Source organism: Ursus americanus, chromosome 28 (assembly GCF_024610735.1).
Source record: "Ursus americanus isolate L20-20 chromosome 28, mUrsAme1.1.p, whole genome shotgun sequence".
Taxonomy (NCBI): domain Eukaryota; kingdom Metazoa; phylum Chordata; class Mammalia; order Carnivora; family Ursidae; genus Ursus; species Ursus americanus.
In genome coordinates this window covers 38,665,521-38,681,552 of record NC_142154.1, presented here as the reverse complement: position 1 = coordinate 38,681,552, position 16,032 = coordinate 38,665,521, and the positions used below count along the sequence as shown (strand labels likewise).

General features: G+C 45.4%; 1 protein-coding gene across 4 annotated transcripts in view; it reads left to right on the top strand.

Moving 5' to 3' along the window:
* The window catches only part of USP3 (ubiquitin specific peptidase 3), a 144,847-nt gene that overhangs the window by 38,464 nt on the left and 90,351 nt on the right, over positions 1-16,032 (top strand). Inside the window, exon 1 of one of the 4 annotated variants that reach the window (XM_045810793.2) lies at positions 8,184-8,542. The exons of 1 other annotated variant lie outside the window; for it this stretch is intronic. In XM_045810793.2, the coding sequence (XP_045666749.1) occupies positions 8,452-8,542 (91 nt within the window). In that variant the 5' untranslated portion in view covers positions 8,184-8,451. 2 more of the 4 variants (XM_045810794.2, XM_087856881.1) reach the window with 2 other exon arrangements.

Here is a 16,032-nt window from a genome sequence, read left to right as displayed (position 1 = left end):
CAGACAGAAAGCATTCTGAAGGGTACCTGGTGAGGCTCTGAAAGTGTTGTTAGGTTATCACATTCACCTTCACAAAAGTCGGGTGAAGGACCATTGTCCCCATTGTAGTTAGATGAGGCTCAGAGGCAGGCTCAGAGAAGGTAGGCAACCTGTCCTAGGATACACAGCTGGGAAGTAGCGGGATTAGCTGGGACTCAAAGCCGAGCCAATTTGACTCTCAAGACCCAGCCAGCTCTCCCTCCTATGGCGCAGTGCACGTTTCTCTGAGTGGGGAATCACATACGCCTTACATTTTTTTCTTTGAATATAATTTAACTTTTTGATAACCAGTGGTACAGAACTCAAAAGAAATAAAAGGGTGTACAGTGAAAAATGAATTGCCCTTCCTTCCTCCTCGGCTCCCACCCAGCCTCCCTCTCCAGGGCCAACAGCTGTTACCAATTTCTTGTATGTCCTTCCAGAGGAAGCTTTCGGCTGAGCTTCTCACTGCTTAACACACACTGCTTGACCAGAGTAACGTAATTCCCTGAGAGCCTCACAGACGCCAGGGACTTGATGCTGGGTTGCTGCTGCCTTCAGAGGGCTCACTGGCTTGAGTCTAGAAGTTATTCGTGGCTTCTATACGGACTGCTGTATCCAGCGTTTTCCCCTCTGCAGCCTTCACTTTCCCCAGTAGCACCAAGATCCTGAGCACAGGAAGGGCCAAATGAAGTGCACGAAAAAACACTTCTCCAGCTTGGCCTTACAGAGACTTCAGCAAGCGAGGAGCACTGGGGTGTCAGGAGCTAACCAGAGGGCTGTGCGGGGTGCTGGACAAGCGTGACACCTCTCTGGGAGCAGTTTCCTCCTCTGTGGAACTCCTGACCTTTCCAGCTCTCTAATCGTTTTGCCCAAAGGGCTCTGAAGAAGGGTAATTTTCCGTGAAGTCTTCCTGCTTCTGGTTTCCATTTCCAGTCTGAAAGCACCAGCCACTCCACGGGTAACTGAGAATGGCCAAGAGGGCTCTAATGCCTTTTCCCGACTTTCCCATCATTGTTCTTTAGATAATAATCTTAAATACCCTTTTTTCCCATGCTTCTGCCAATTTATAACCAGGTCGGCCACAGCAGAGCTTTCTAGACGAGGTAATTATAAAATATGCTCATAACCCTTGATGTGTAATTACATAAATGCAGAAGTTATGGGTGTTGGCAACTTCAGAAAAATGGTTCTGATCCTAACACATGAATCCCTGTTCTCTCTTTCCAAACATGAAGTATCTGGCCAAGGGAGACAGAGCATTAAGTAGGCAAGTCACCATTTTGGAAGCAACTGCTGTTATTCCCATTTCATGGAGAGAGGCTCCAGAGAAGTCAGGCTGCTGGCCTAAGGTCACACAGCAGGCCAGTGGCAGAAGCAGGATCTGAGTCTGGCCCCAAACCTCGGCTCCTTTCCAGTGCATCAGGCACCCCACAGAAAGGCTGGGGACTATGTTCTGGAATTTGAGAAACTCATTTTCTGGTTAGCTGAATATTCCAGATAGCTGAATTGTCAGTTCTGATTAAAGTTAGGAAAGAAGAGGGGAACGCAGGGATGGAGGTTCTCTAAGCTTAAAGTGCACGAGCCTCTCCTTTTCAGTGTGTTGTAAGCTCCTCTGAAACACAGTCTCCCTTCACAATTAGGGTACAGGGGAGTCACATCTGCATTCTAATCCCTGCTTCTTTGTTTCTAGGTAGGTACGCACTGTGGATTTAGTTTGCGTTTTCCATGTGACTAATGCAGTTCAACATCTTATAGGTGTTTAATAACTGTTAGTGCCTTTCTTTATCCTCTTATCTCTTAACGTTCTGCATCTTTGCACCCTTCTCCCCCTTCCCAGGAGGTAGCAAAGTGCAACCGTGAAAGATGCCAGAGTCGTGGGGCCCCAGACTTCTCTATGTTGGCAGTTCTCTGTTTGGGGGAGTCAGCAGCCCTACACTGTCTGTCTTCTGCCTACTTCCCAGCCTCATCGTTCAGCTTTCTAGCTCCTTCCACATGACTCTTCAGTCAGACTGGCAGGTTCAGATCCTCTCCAAGCCTCTGAGCATTTGCAGATACAGTTCCCACTGCCTAGGACACTATGCCCCACTCCCCCTACCACACTTTACCTGCTATCAATCAAGTCTTAGGTCATATGTCACTTCCTCCAGGAAGCCCTGCCTGATGCTTCCTCCCACCCCCACCCACCAGTTTGGGTTAGTTGCCCCTTGTTTGTGGCTAAGCAACATCCTGTACTTCCCCTCCTAGCACTTATCACACTGTGTTGCAATTGCCTGCTTGCTGGTCTGTCTCTCTTGCCCTTCCTCGTCCCTTTAAGGTTGAGACATTGTGTGTCCCACGAGCCTGGAGCTTCAGTGATCTTTATTGAATCGTCTGGCCCAGATCGATTTAAAAGAACAAAAATCTAACCTTCTGTGCCAACTATAATAGAATCAATGATTTCAAGCCATCATCCTCCATCTTCCACATCAATCCTATTTGACAAGGCATCAAGAAAACAAACATTTATTGAGGATCTCCCGTATGCCAAGCACCAAGACAGGCCCTTTACACGTAAGCCATTTTACATGTAAGAAGGCTTAAAGCTTCATGTCTAGACAGCACTTTGAAACTCAAAGGCTCTGATGGCAGGCAATAAACAAGCAAGGGGAAAGGAGTGATACCACAACACTTTCCATTGATAGTGGCAAAGAGATGTTAGTAGAGGAGGACCCCACGTAGCAGCAGGCTCTGAGTCCCTGTATCTTCAGAGCCTGGCATGTGGCAGGAGCACAGACAACATTTGTTGAGAAATGAATGAATGGTTGAAGAGAGAACACAGAAAGAGCAGACTGGAAGATGAGGAGACCCACATTTCTTTCCACATCTGACTTAATATATTTCCCCCACTCCTTCAGTGTTGATAAACAAAACTGGACACTGAAGTATTTTTCTCTTGGGCAGCTGTCCACACTGCGGGCCAAGGCTGATCCTCGGGATTTCTGCTCAGAGTCCATTGACTAAAAATGGCTACACCTAGTCACAAGGGAAGCTGAGAAATTTCTAGTTGTGAACCCAGGAGGAAAAGAACCAGGTCTGGGGTGAACAGCCAGCAGTCTCTGCCACAGGATACAAGGATCATCCTGACTCTGCCAGGGTCACTGCGTGGCCAGGAGCTGTCACAGGATCACTGGATGCCACTCTGGAAAGGCCCTTGGGGATCATCTAATTCAACTCCCTGATTTTACAGATGGAAGACGAGGGCCTAGAGACAGAAGTAAGTCCTTCACTGTCACAGTTGTTTGGTGCTAGGACCACATGGTTTTTGCCTAATCGTTCAGTACTTTATCTGCAAAGTGGGTCTTCAAACAACAGAACCTTCTCATGGCCTTCCTGAAAGTGCTGTGAAGTTCACATTTCAGTGATGAAGAAGAAAGCATTAAAAGCAGTACAAACGGAGATGTTGATGACATAATGATTTTTACAGTGTATGAAATGATTCTTTAGTTACTCAGAAGGCTATTCTATGTCCTATGGTGCTTAAGAGACTTCATTATTAGGGACTTCAGCTAACCCCGCATAATACTGCAAAATCCTTTAGCTGACCAAGTGCATGAGGGGGAAATTCTACCACCTTTGACAAAAGACCAAGTACTAATTGTGTAAAATTGTGCACTTATTTCACCTTCTTTGAGCTTTAGTGCTTTCACCATCTAAATGAAAATGATAAGACCTAACTCTCAGGTTTGTTGTGGGGATTAAAGAAGAAATGAAAACCACTTGATCTAGTATTTGGCACTTAGCTGGAGCCCAATAAACTTTAAGTTTCTATTACCTAATTGCAATTCTTTCTGTGAGTACCTAGGGGACCATTACATGTAATGATTGACATAATCACTCTCAAAAGGGGCATTTTCAACGTTTAATCAACAAATACGTTCTTTTCTTAATATCTGCAATTGCTAAACTAGGTGCCTAGTATCCATAGAGAAAAAGAAAAGCATCTGTTCCCAAGGGAGACTGAGCGGTAAACAGAAAGTAACAGCGCTATGTGACAAGCTAAGGGGACAGAATGGGTGGTGGGGTTAGGGGCAGGGGTTTAGAAGTCTGCTTAGGTGAGCGATGGAGAATTTCCTTGAGATTATATGCTTCATGGGGAAGGAGTAGGAGCTGACCAGGTAAAAGGCAAACGGGTGGGAAGTACACAGAGGTGTAAGGAAGCACGTTTTCTATAATGAAGGAGCTATTTTCAGTAGCGCTGGAACAGTGAAAATTAAATAAATAAAATAAGCAAGCAAGCAAACTTTAGCAAAGGAGAAGGGGCAGGTGACTGTGACGGCAGGTGGGTTTTCTATTGATTTTATCTTGCTAGAGATGGGGAGCCACTGAAGAATTCTGAGCAGGGAGATTGTGCGAAAGGGGTAAACGGGAAGAAGTGGGAGAATGACACCGCTGGGGTTCCTGAGAGCCGCAGGGAGCCCAGGCTGGCTAAAGGCCACGCCCACGTCCCTTCAGTCATTCAAATCTTTAGCGAGGACCTGCCAGATACCAGGCCGAATTCCAGGAGCTGGAAGTGAGGCAGTGAACCGGACTGGAAAGGTCTCTGTTCTCATGGAATCGCCTGATAATAGATAAAGAAGTAAGCAAGCAAGGAAGTATCAGATAAGTGCTTCTTGGAAAATTAAACCAGGTGATAAAAGAGTCCCTGAGGCACTGTCCCTCCCCTTCTCCCCCCCCCCCCCCAGGAATATTCACCGAGCCTTCTCTAGATCTAACTTTGGTTTCCCAAGCAGGCTTTGCTCCTAGGAAAAAAAAATCTCTAGGGTAAATAATTAACTCAGCTCTCTGGGTGCTTCCAATAAGCCTTGCCTGCGTGGGGATGGTCAGAGCTAAGTCTTCCCCAGGGCCTGGTCAGTTTGTAATCCTTGCTTCGGGACCCCGGATTCTGCTACAAGTCCCAAGTGTAAAGGCTAGGGGAAGGTCACAGCAACCTTGAGACCTTTCCGGATCGTTGTTCCCATGGCAACATATGACGTCCCTTCTCGGCAACCCCTCCTATATATATATATAATCTTTTAGAAGAGAAACATTTGATAGCATGGTCGAAATCGTGTATTCCTCTCCTGTAAAGGTGCAAACTTTGAAAACACACCCGCGCGGCTCCGGGCTGGAGCGCCCCCATTCCCCGCCCGGGCCTTGGGGCGGGGGTGGGTGGGAGGGAGCTGGTCGGGGAATCCCCGCGGCGGCGTTCCCTAGCGCGCGAGCTGGAGGCTGGCTGGTCACCACTAGGGCTCTTAGTGTATCAGAGCTCCTCCGCGCCAAAGGGGTGCGGGCCAAGAACAAAAAAGCGAATGTTGTTGTTATATGTAGCCGAAGAGATTAGGGACTGAGAAAGCGGGTTTCCCAGTGTGTCCCATGGTCTTCCCCGAGTTTGACACATTTACTCACTGCGAAGGGTTGGGTTTTTTGTTGTTGTTGTTGTTGTTTTGGTTTTGCTTTTTGTCCTTTTTTTAATGAAAACTTTCAGAGACACAGGAAAGTTCTCTCTCTAGTTTTAGGGAAATCTAGTGAAAGCCCCAGGAGGGCCTTTCTGATTTTTGCCCAGCTTCTCTGGACTGTTTGAAAGTCATAGCTCGCCCTCTGGGGACTTTAGCAGTCAGTGATGACTAAATTAGGGTCCCTGCTCGGAGGAATTTTTAATTCTGTTTGGGAGGAGAAGACGCTAATGGAAATCTTCTCTTTCTTCTTCTCCTCCTCCTCCTCCTCCTCCTCCTTTTTAGCAGTTTACACCCTAGGTGTTTTCACGTTCCTAATGCCGTTAAAATGATAAAGTCGGAGCCAAAAGGAAATTTAGAGATTACCTGGGGGTTGAGGGGGAGAGGCAAATACCTGACATATACTCGGCCACTTCCTATGCTCCCGCCCATGGCAGGTTAATCGACCACTCATTCATTATTGAACACTTATTTGTTGGACATCCTCCTTGTTCCACACGTTATGTCAGGAATATAGCAGGAAACCATACAGACTTTTTTTTTGCTATTTTATGGACCTCCAAGGGGGAGACATTAAACAAATAATTACATGCATGAAGAATGTTTTAAAAAGGCAGAGTGTGAGGGCAGACAAGGGCATCACATATCTGGAGGTAACCTGGGAGTGGAGTGGGGTCAGGAAAGGCCTCTCTGAGGAAGTGATATTTAAGCTGAGGTCTAGAGGATAAGGAAACTGAGTCTCTCCAAGGGTGGAAAAAAGAAGCATTGCACGCTGTTTATGGAAGAGGACATGGGTCACCGCAGGCTCTATGGCTAAATGAGAGGGTATGGATACTAAATGGGGGGTAGTTGTCCAGAGAGAACCAGAGGTTGGTCTGGCCAGGCCTTGGAAGAAGAACCAGAGAGGGCTGGGAGGTCAGATTGAGCAAAGGTCCGATTTATTGTTTATCCACTCCCTTCCTAGGGTATTACGCCCTCACGGGCTATAAAAAAAAGGCTTTATAAATTATTGGCTATCTGCTAAATAGTGGCAATTCTCGTGAATTCTCACATCTTCCTTGTGAGACAAGTATTTATTTTTACAGTTTTACAGATTAAAAGAAAAAAGAGGGAAAAAGCTTGGGAGGACTAGAGACACTTGCTGAAGTTGGCCATCAAGTGGGCAGCAAGAGCTAAGATTTGAGCAGCTGCACTTTCCACGACGCCTCACTGTCGTAAAATCTCCAGACCAGGGCTTGCTCTGAAAGCAATCAAATAAAACTTGGGAAGTGACAGAAAAGCTTTAATTCCAAAATATTACGGGGGGGGGGGTAAAGGGTGGGCAAAGATGCCCCAGGTGACTGAACACCCAGCGGCAGAGGAGTGTGAGGAAGAAGCCGAGTCGTGGCGGAGGGTGTGTTGGGGGGTGGCGGGGGTGAGAAGAGACCGGGAGGGCGTCCCTGGGCTCCTCCAGGACTGCGCTGCGGGGAGGTGCCCTGCTCTAACCACTACCCAGCCCGGCCCGGTTAATCATTTCCTGACCTTCCTTCCCCCTTTCGCCCTACCCGCAGGATTGCCACATCAGCCTCCCCCCTCCCCCTGCTCGCCTCCTGGCCCTCCAGCTCCTTCGCCGGGTTTTACAAGAAGCCCCAATTTAGAGGCAATATTTGTAATAGCCCCGGACGTCCTCAAGGCCGTTCCCCGGAGAGATCGAAGGCTAGCTCGGGGGTAATGCCTGCCCAGGCGGCCCCTTGAGGCTTGCCCTATCCCCTTTTCCATAAAGAGGTCAAAGAGCCGGGGATCCAGTCCCCGCACGGATTAACCAATTACAAACTCAGTTTCCCTCAGGCCAGAAACAGAGTACGGTAACAGCAGCTGGCAGAGTGGTGCGAGGTTTAAATGAGAAATTGTGTGTGAAGCGCCTGGTTAGAAGACGGTAGTGGGTGTTTAACCCATGTTAGATCCCTTCCCTTTCTATCGCCTTGTAATTGGGACCTCGCGCTCAGCAAACCCAGGTTACATCTATCCCACTTGAACCTCCACTGGTGAGTGAGGTCTGAGAGTCCAACCACGTGCTCCAGGTAACGCAGATGGTGCGTCACGGTGACAAGATTCCAGGTTCGTGGGCGCATTCGCGGGCCCAGCCACACAGTACCCAGGTGGCTGGCTACAGGCCACGTGTTCAGGACCTAGAACTGCATTAGCATCAAACCTGTTGCAGGGAGGGTAACACTGAATCGGGACTGCTCTGGGACCGACGCAGCCCGCTGGGCCACCGGGAGCCTGTACCTTAACCTCTCTGAGCTGGTGTTTTCGTGTGTAAAATGGGACCTATAATGCCTGTCTGTCTGCCCGAGTGGTTAATATTTTCTTCTTCACACTTTCCTGAGTGGCTAGATTTTTCTACCACAGTGTCGTCAGACCACCACACCACACGCAGTATCAGCTTCTCTGAGAGCACTCTTTCCGCCGCGGTAAACGCAGCGGACCTGCCCGGCGTGCCGGGGCTTGGCGCCCCACCCTTACCGGCGCGGGGGGTGGGGGGAGAAGCCGCGGCCGCCCCGTGCGGCAAAGTTGGGAAGTCACTCGCCAACGGAGCCTGAATCTCAGGGCCACCCGCCCGCGCGCTCCAGGACCCCACCCCACGGGAGTGGGCGGGGGCGGGGGCGGGTCTGGGGCGGGGCCAGTCTGGGGGCGGGGCAGGGACGGCCTGGGAAGACGGAAGCCCTCAGCCTAGGGGTGGAGGTAGAACCCGGATGCCGGAATTCCACGTTCTTCGGAGCGGGGCTTCTGGAGACGGCGGGTGAGAAAACCCGGCGCCCGGAAGCCTTTGCTTTCTTTGACGCAAGGGCTCGGGACGCAGCCGCCGTCGGCCGAGCGCCCGGCGAGGAGCGACCCCAGACGGAGTCTTCGGAGCCCCTCCGCCCCGACGTCTCCAAGTCCCCGAGCCTCGGTCTTCCTCGCCGTCCTACTCGTGGCCATGGAGTGTCCGCACCTCAGCTCCAGCGTCTGCATCGCTCCGGACTCAGCCAAGTTCCCCAACGGCTCCCCGTCGTCCTGGTGTTGCAGCGGTGAGTGCGGCCCCGGAGCGGCCCTGCCGCACACCCGAGGCCCCGGCCTCGCAGGGCCTGCCGTCTAGGGGCCGCGGGCGGCCGGCGCGCGGACCCGGGAAGGGGTGAGGGCGAGCCGGGCCCGGCGGCTGGGGAGGGGTACGCGGTGAGGCGGGCTCGGGCGGGCGCGGCGGGTGGAGCGGCGGCGGCTCCTTTGTTTCCCGCGGCCCGACGGCCCGGCCGGCTGAGGAGAGGCCCGAGAGGGGCGGGAGCCCGCGGGGGCCACGAGCGCGTGGGGGCAGCCGCGGGCGGGGACTCTGGCCGGCAGCTCGCCCCCCGCCCCGCCCTGCTGGGGGGCTGTGCTCACCCGTGTTGCGGGGTCTGGGGCCGTGGGGGCGGGTGTCCGGCCCCCAAGATGCGGCCGCACGTGTGGCGGGGCCCGGGGTGCGTCCCTCCTCGATCGCATGAGAAAAGCGCCGCTTTCCCGGCGCAGCTTTGTCTGGGCTGCGGGGCGCGCTGGGGCCCTTCGCCGCTTCCTCGGCCCCGCTTCCTTTCGTTTCCCTTCGCTCTCCGGCAGGCTTGGGCAACTCGATCCACGCCAGGTGGGAGCCCTCAGCCCCGAGAGGCGCTCGGAATTCGGAACTCGGGAGGCGGAGGTCGGAGTCTTTCATCAGCCAGGGAGGGTGAAGTTTGAAAACAGGCTGCAGGCTAAAAAGCTCGGGAGGCTGAGCCAGCAGCTGGTTTGGAGCGGCGGCTTGAGTTGCCTTTCAGATCTTTTGGGTTGTCTGAAAATGGGTTAGGATTCGCAAGTTCATGTGCTGTAGAACAGTTATTAGGTTTATGTAATTCTTTTGCGTTACTTCAGCATCTTAACTCCTTCTGCTGGGCTCTTTGGAAGCCCCAGTGCCCTCTTATTGTCTGCTCTAGCGGCTTAGGTTCGCACCAGCCACACTGCTCTGATTACTTCCTGGTGGGGCCCTGGTGCCGCCGCTAGTCTTTGTTTATTAGCTTTGAGATGATCAATGGTAGCTTGGGGTGTAGAGTAAAATTTGAATTGTGCATTTCAAAAACCGTAAGTTCATTTGAAGAAGTAAAGGAAAAGAGCAATGGTACAATTTAGGTGTGTGACATTTTTCATTGTGGTTTGACGCTGGGAGGATAGTTGAGAGAATGCCTTAACACTTTTGACAGGTTGCTGCTTAATGGTGATTATGCCCTTGGAGAAAAACATAGGCAACGCCACAAAGAAAAAAGTACTCTAGGGTAGGGAATAGAAATAACTGCAGTTTCTTGGAGCTTTCAGAGGTTTGATGCTTTGCTTGATTTTGCAAAGTCAGATTATCTTTTTCTGCATGAAGCCTTTAAAGATTAACTGGTTAATTGGTTTTATAGTGCCGTATTGCAATTTTTTATGAGGGTGCAGAAACTTGTACAAATTACCTCTCACCTAAGAATTTATCTTCCACAGTGAATGTTGAGTATGGGAAAACAAGGTGTATCAAATGGCTTTACAAATTGGGGGCGCATTGGCTATAATTGTAGCTATAGCTGTGGTGCTATAACTGTAACTTTTATTTTTTTCCCCCCCAAGAGATTTGAAAAACAAATGATCAAAGTAAACACTGGGAGAAGCATAGCTCATGAGAAATGATGCGCTTGCTCATCTGTGGTAAACTTCAGGGGTACGAAGTGGACAGCACACTTCTGGCTTTTTCTAGGTAAACTCATCAAATTTGAAGATGGCCTCACTGGGCACGAGTATCTAAAAAAGGAAAAGAGTTTATGCAAGTGGCAGATATCCTGTTGTGAGTCAGTCTTGCCTTTGTCGGTCAGGGAGTCCACTTGACTGTGGAAAAGAGTGCAGAAAATTGAGTGTCTCTTGAGGAACTTAGGGTAAAATGGAGCATAACTAAGACACTTGTGCTGATAGCAAGAACAAACTAGTATGTCTAGTTGTAAGGATGGGTTCATTTCTCTCCCAGGAGAAGGATGGCGTCTTTGCATCTTACAACAAAGTTTGTCTCTGACGTTATTTTACAAGGGTGGCTAGTCTCGTGCTTGGATTTGCAGAACCAATAAAGCTAGTTTTACAACTTCGTGGGTTTTTCTTCTGTCCATATTTTGTGAATTGGACCCATTTCATGTGGGCCTCCCATTTTAACCTGTTGGCATCCATTCATTGATATAATCTCTTACTGTGTTGAGCTTGATCTTGTTCTTGCCTGCCTGTTTCAGTGATTAAATGATTAGTAAATCTGTGAGTCCTTAACTAATTCAGCATCGTGGAGTAATATGTATTCTGGTATTTATTCTCTAACACTCTTGAATTTCTTTTCTTTCTTTCTTTTTATGTTTTTTGTTTTTGTTTTGTTTTTTTTTTTAGTAGTGGACCAGAAGGGTAGCCAGTGTGTTGAATAATGCTGTGACCGAGTATTGAGTCTGATTACATTCTTATTAAGGAGGAAAAAAAAAAAATCCCTGTTTTGGCACTCGGACAATAAAAGTAATGCCCTTGCCTTGTTTTCTTTGGGAGCCTGCAATTACACCGTAGTGAAACAGCCGTAAGGCAGCCAAGCAAATTGCAAAAGGCCAACATCCTAGGCTCTCCTAGCTAGCAGCACATCCTTGGACAAGTAATTCTTTTTCTTTCGAGCATCAGTTTCATTATTTCATCTGTAAAAAAGGGTAATTCTTCACATTTACTTCACAGGTTGCTGCTAGGATGAACAAAGTAATTTTTTGTGAAAATGTTGGGAAACTCCTGTACACTATGGAAGTAATAGGTGGTATTACAGGCCAGAGCATCTTTATAAATAGGACTCCGCATACTTAAATATCTAAAGCCCCTTAAATAGGGCCTAGGACAGACTGGCTTTATGCCGAATTATGCTTTGCAAGGAGATACATTACTCAACAAGATTAGGGGTGTAAGAAGTAATTCTGCTTCAGCATTCACTTGAGCTTCTTATCTGTGGAAGGCACTGTGTGTTAGGTTATGTAATTTTGTATTGCAGTGGTTCTCAAACTTTTTGTTCTCAGGACCCCTTTATACTTAAAAATTATTGAGAACTCAGCCTTTGTATGTCTTGTATCTATTGATATTTTCTGTACTTGAATTAAACCAAAAATTTTAAATATATTTTGTTAAATCATTTACAAATAACAGTAATTAATCTGCTACCTGCTAATAGAGATAATGATTTATAGAAAATAACTATACTTTTCAAAACAAAAATTTACTGAGGAGAGTGGCGTTATTTTACATTTCTGCAACTCTGTTGTCTAGCTTAATAGAAGACAGCTGCATTTTCATATCTGCTTCTGCATTCAGTCTCTTGAGATATCACACATCATGTAGCCTCTGGAAAACTCCACTGCATGTTTGTGAGAGAATGAGGGTAAACAATAAAAGTAACATCTTAATATTATTCACGAAAATGGTTTGACTACACATACCCCCTGACAGGGTTTTGGAAACTTTCAGGGGTTCAGGACCACACTTTGAGAATCTACTACTATACATCTATAGTAATAGTGAAGGACAACTGCTCTAATCGAAATAGCTTTAAAAAATTAGAGAAATCCTGAAGGCTAGCAACATATATGTCTTTGGGGAGACTTAACGGAGTTTTTGAAGTATATTTTGGGAACAGATCCAGTTCTGTTGGGGTCCAGTCATCCGGTCCTCTCAAAAAAGTTACAGTCTAACCTGGTTGGTGAGAGACAGGAAGCTAACAGGTTAGAAGATAAATCCATGTTGTGGTTTAAGGTAAATGTTGAAAATAGCAATTTCCTAATAAGGTAAAAACTGATTTATGTCTAATCTTTGCTAAAGGCATTCTCATTTTAAGTGAAAAAGTTTTAAATAAAAACTAGGACATTTCTCTGAAGATCTTTGTTACGTGCACATACCAGATGTTATTTTCAGAAGCTGGAGACTGGGCATTTCTTATTTTTGTGGGTAAAAGGACTGAACCAGTAGTATAATACAGGGGGAAAAGCACAAATTGTTTAAAACGATGCCCTAAACACAGCTGTTTTAATAGCTAAAGAAAGCCACAGAACAAGCATTTGGACCTCACGGGTTTGGGTGAAATGATATAGCCAGTTAAATTGGAGATATTTTAGTAGCATAGGCATGAGAATTTTCCCTGATTAATTCTTCAAAGGGCTGAGAATGCCTCTTTAATTTTCCAGTAAACAGTTGCCCTCACATTATTCTACCCAGGAAAAGTAAATATAAATGAAGTAAATGTTCTGCAGTTTGGGGTGGATATTAGAGATAACCTTGTTTTTTCTTTCTTTTTTCTTTTTTTTTTACGATCCATTTAGTAAGCTGAGGTGCTGATTATTGATCCTTGCCAGTGGTAATAAATTTGTAATTTGTAGTAAAGCTTGTGTTAAAGGTGAGAAATTACCTTGATCTAGTGAGGGTTATTTTGTGTCATTTTCTCTCACAACCCTTGGTGTAAAGAAGACTCTAGTTCTAGATAGGATCAGTCATTTGTTCATCCTTAGGTCAAATGCATTTACTGCTTTTTGGTAGCACTGTTTGAGGTATTTATTAGGTGCTTAGCATGTAACAAGACACTCAGTAAATATTTGCTTAATGAATGAAGGAACTTTCCTCCATTTAGATCATGGCTGGAATGGCCTTAAACGTCATGTTGAAAATAAACACCAAGTGAACTTCCCCCTAGAATGCTTTCAGCAGTCCTTACTCCCAGTATTTTCCTCTGTAAGGTAAACTTTGACTGGATTATGAACAACTGGCTTGCAGTGTTACCACAATGAAATTGAATTCTTTTGACATTCTGTGTTTATAGATGGGCAGGTGGACATTTTAGTGTATACGTGGATGGGGCAGTTAAAAATCAGTGGACATGTGGTACTTTTTCACATTAATTCTGAAGGTTAACATTTAAATTTTATATACTTCTCCGAAGAACTTAAACTTTGTTGGTAATATTTGTAAGCTGAGGTCAGATGTAGTTGTTTATCCAGTTTTTCTGGCAGTGCTGCCCCCTGCCCCCAGAACCTTAAACCAGCCTCAGCAAAGTCTCTAAATAATTGGTAGTGGATGTGAAAGACCTAGAGTCTAGAATGTGCTCCATGTGTTTGTGTGAAGAGGTTGTAGTCTAGGCATTGACCCTAACATTTTGCTGTTGTGAAGTTTTGACGCATTGATCAGAAGTTATTTTCTATAATGGTATTCTTAGTAGTATACAAAGAATATCCTTCATGTCCAAGACAGAAGAAAGGATGGGGTTGAGGGGAGAATGTGAACTCTTTGTTCTGGTTTCCCATTATTCATTTATTCTCAAAATAATTCCTTCTCATCATTATTTGCTTTTGCAGGATGAGCCTTAGGCTTTTATAACATCCTGCTTTTTCTTCATTTTAATTTATGCAATTTCCTTCTTTATGGGAATTTAATAGATTCATTTTTGGGTTGTTGAAACTAGATTTAGAAATGTTTTATAGTATTTGTAGCTCAGTAAGCAGAATAGTGAGTAATTTAGTTTGTAGTTCAGTGAGTAATTTACATGTACATTTCCCCAAACTTTGTTTTTTCTTTCTTTTGGAGCTTTTCTCTCTTTCTTGAGCGATTTCATATATTTTTCTTTCTTTGAAACAAAGTATTATTTTCCTTTGATTAGGCTGCAGTTTCCCACCAACCTATTGATGGGTTTTGTGTTCAGCCTAGGCCTTGGAATAGAGTTGGGTTGGTAGTTTATCAGTACTTGAGGTGGAAAATGTGTACAGTTTAATGTATTTTAGTGTTTCATGTTTATTCATAGCTCCTTTACACATGAGAGCAACTGCATTCTGGGTGTTTTGATAGAGCTTTCCTGGACAGATGGCTTAGAAGGAAGTGCTTAGATTCTCAGCAGGGGCTAGTACTTTTTGGAGGGTCTATTTGTCATGAAGCTTACCTTGATTGACAGTTTAGAATGGTGAGAATAGCATTAGTATCAGTAACAGCTTGTTCATCTTACCTAGAATTTTTTTGTGCCAAGACTTCTCAAGATGCTCTGTGATTCATAATAAGTCTGATTTGAGAGTGTAGGTAAGTGTAGGTATCTTTTAGATTGAAAGGAAATTTACCTAAAACTTGTTCATTGCCATTGTATCCTGGAATCTTTCGGGGTTTCAAGTGATCTTTGGCTTAGAAACTTGTATGTAGAGATCATCTTTTAACTGCTGTAAATCTGCAGATGTTAGTATCTCTAGTAATTCCAGATGTTTTCTCATTTATTAGTTTTACTGAGTAGGAGAAGAATGGAGAACAACATAAAGTAACTTCAAAGAAGTTTGCTAGCGTTTAATCCTGACTAATTTAATTAACTGCCCATCCTTGTAGTTTTTCCTGTTTTATGGATTGTGAAACTGAGACAAAGATTAAGAGAGTTGCTTAAGATGCTTGGGGGTATTAGAGATAGCCCCAAGCTTAGGTTCAAATACCATTCAAACCATACTTCTAGCTTGCCTTTTAAAAAGCAGGGTCTTTATTTTGTCATCCAGTAACTTAGTGCTTAATAATTTAAAGGATTTAAAGTGTTTGGAAACATGCTTGAAATAATTCCTTTGAAGATTTTTGACGTGAAATACATTTTAAAATCCACATTGAAAATAATTTGTTTTAAAATTCTGTTATTTGATTAGTTCCTCTCCCTGTTTATTGATTAAAGTGCAGGCAAGTTGGAACAAGATTGGTAATACAGTTGGAAGAAAACTGCTGTTCTTGAATTTCTTAACTTCATTACAGTTCAGATCTAATTTTTTTGTTGGCTTAAATTCATATTACTTTAGTTCAGATATAATAAACCAGCTTTCTCAGTATAGCTATGGATAAAATGCAGTTAGCTTTGGCTATTTTTAAAATGTGCTTCTGTTCTTGAAGTTGCCCCTTCTAATTTTTTTATTTTGTTTCTAGGAGAGGAGATTCTTCTTGGAGGTAGTTTTCTTGTGGGATGGGGGAGGGAGGGAATTCTTAATATATGGAATTTTGCTTTTGCTTCTGGTAGCTCAGAGGTTATTTAAATCTTTGCTTTTGGGGCGCCTGTGTGGCCTAGTCCTTAGGTGTCTGCCTTCTGCTTGGGTCATGATCCCGGGGTCCTGGGATCGAGTCCTGGGATCAAGCCCTGAGTGGGGCTCCCTGCTCAGTGGGAAACCTGCTTCTCCCTCTCCCACTCCCCCTGCTTGTGTTCCCTCTCTCACTCTGTCAAATAAATAAAATCTTTTAAAAAAATAAATCTTTGCTTTTAGGCCAGTGTACTTTGTTGATTCCATTTAGTTATATTCTAAGATTTTCCAATTGTATTTCTTGTAAAAGTTAGTTATAGTCTTTAGACTACAAAGCTTAAAACAGATTTTCCTCTCTTAAGTACTGACAAGTATGTATGTGTGCTGGTTACAGATGTATAAAATGCAGATGAGCTTAGAAAGGCAGTGTCAGATTTTGAAAACTATTGTTGAAATTAAACTTGGACATTAAAAAATGAAGTTTA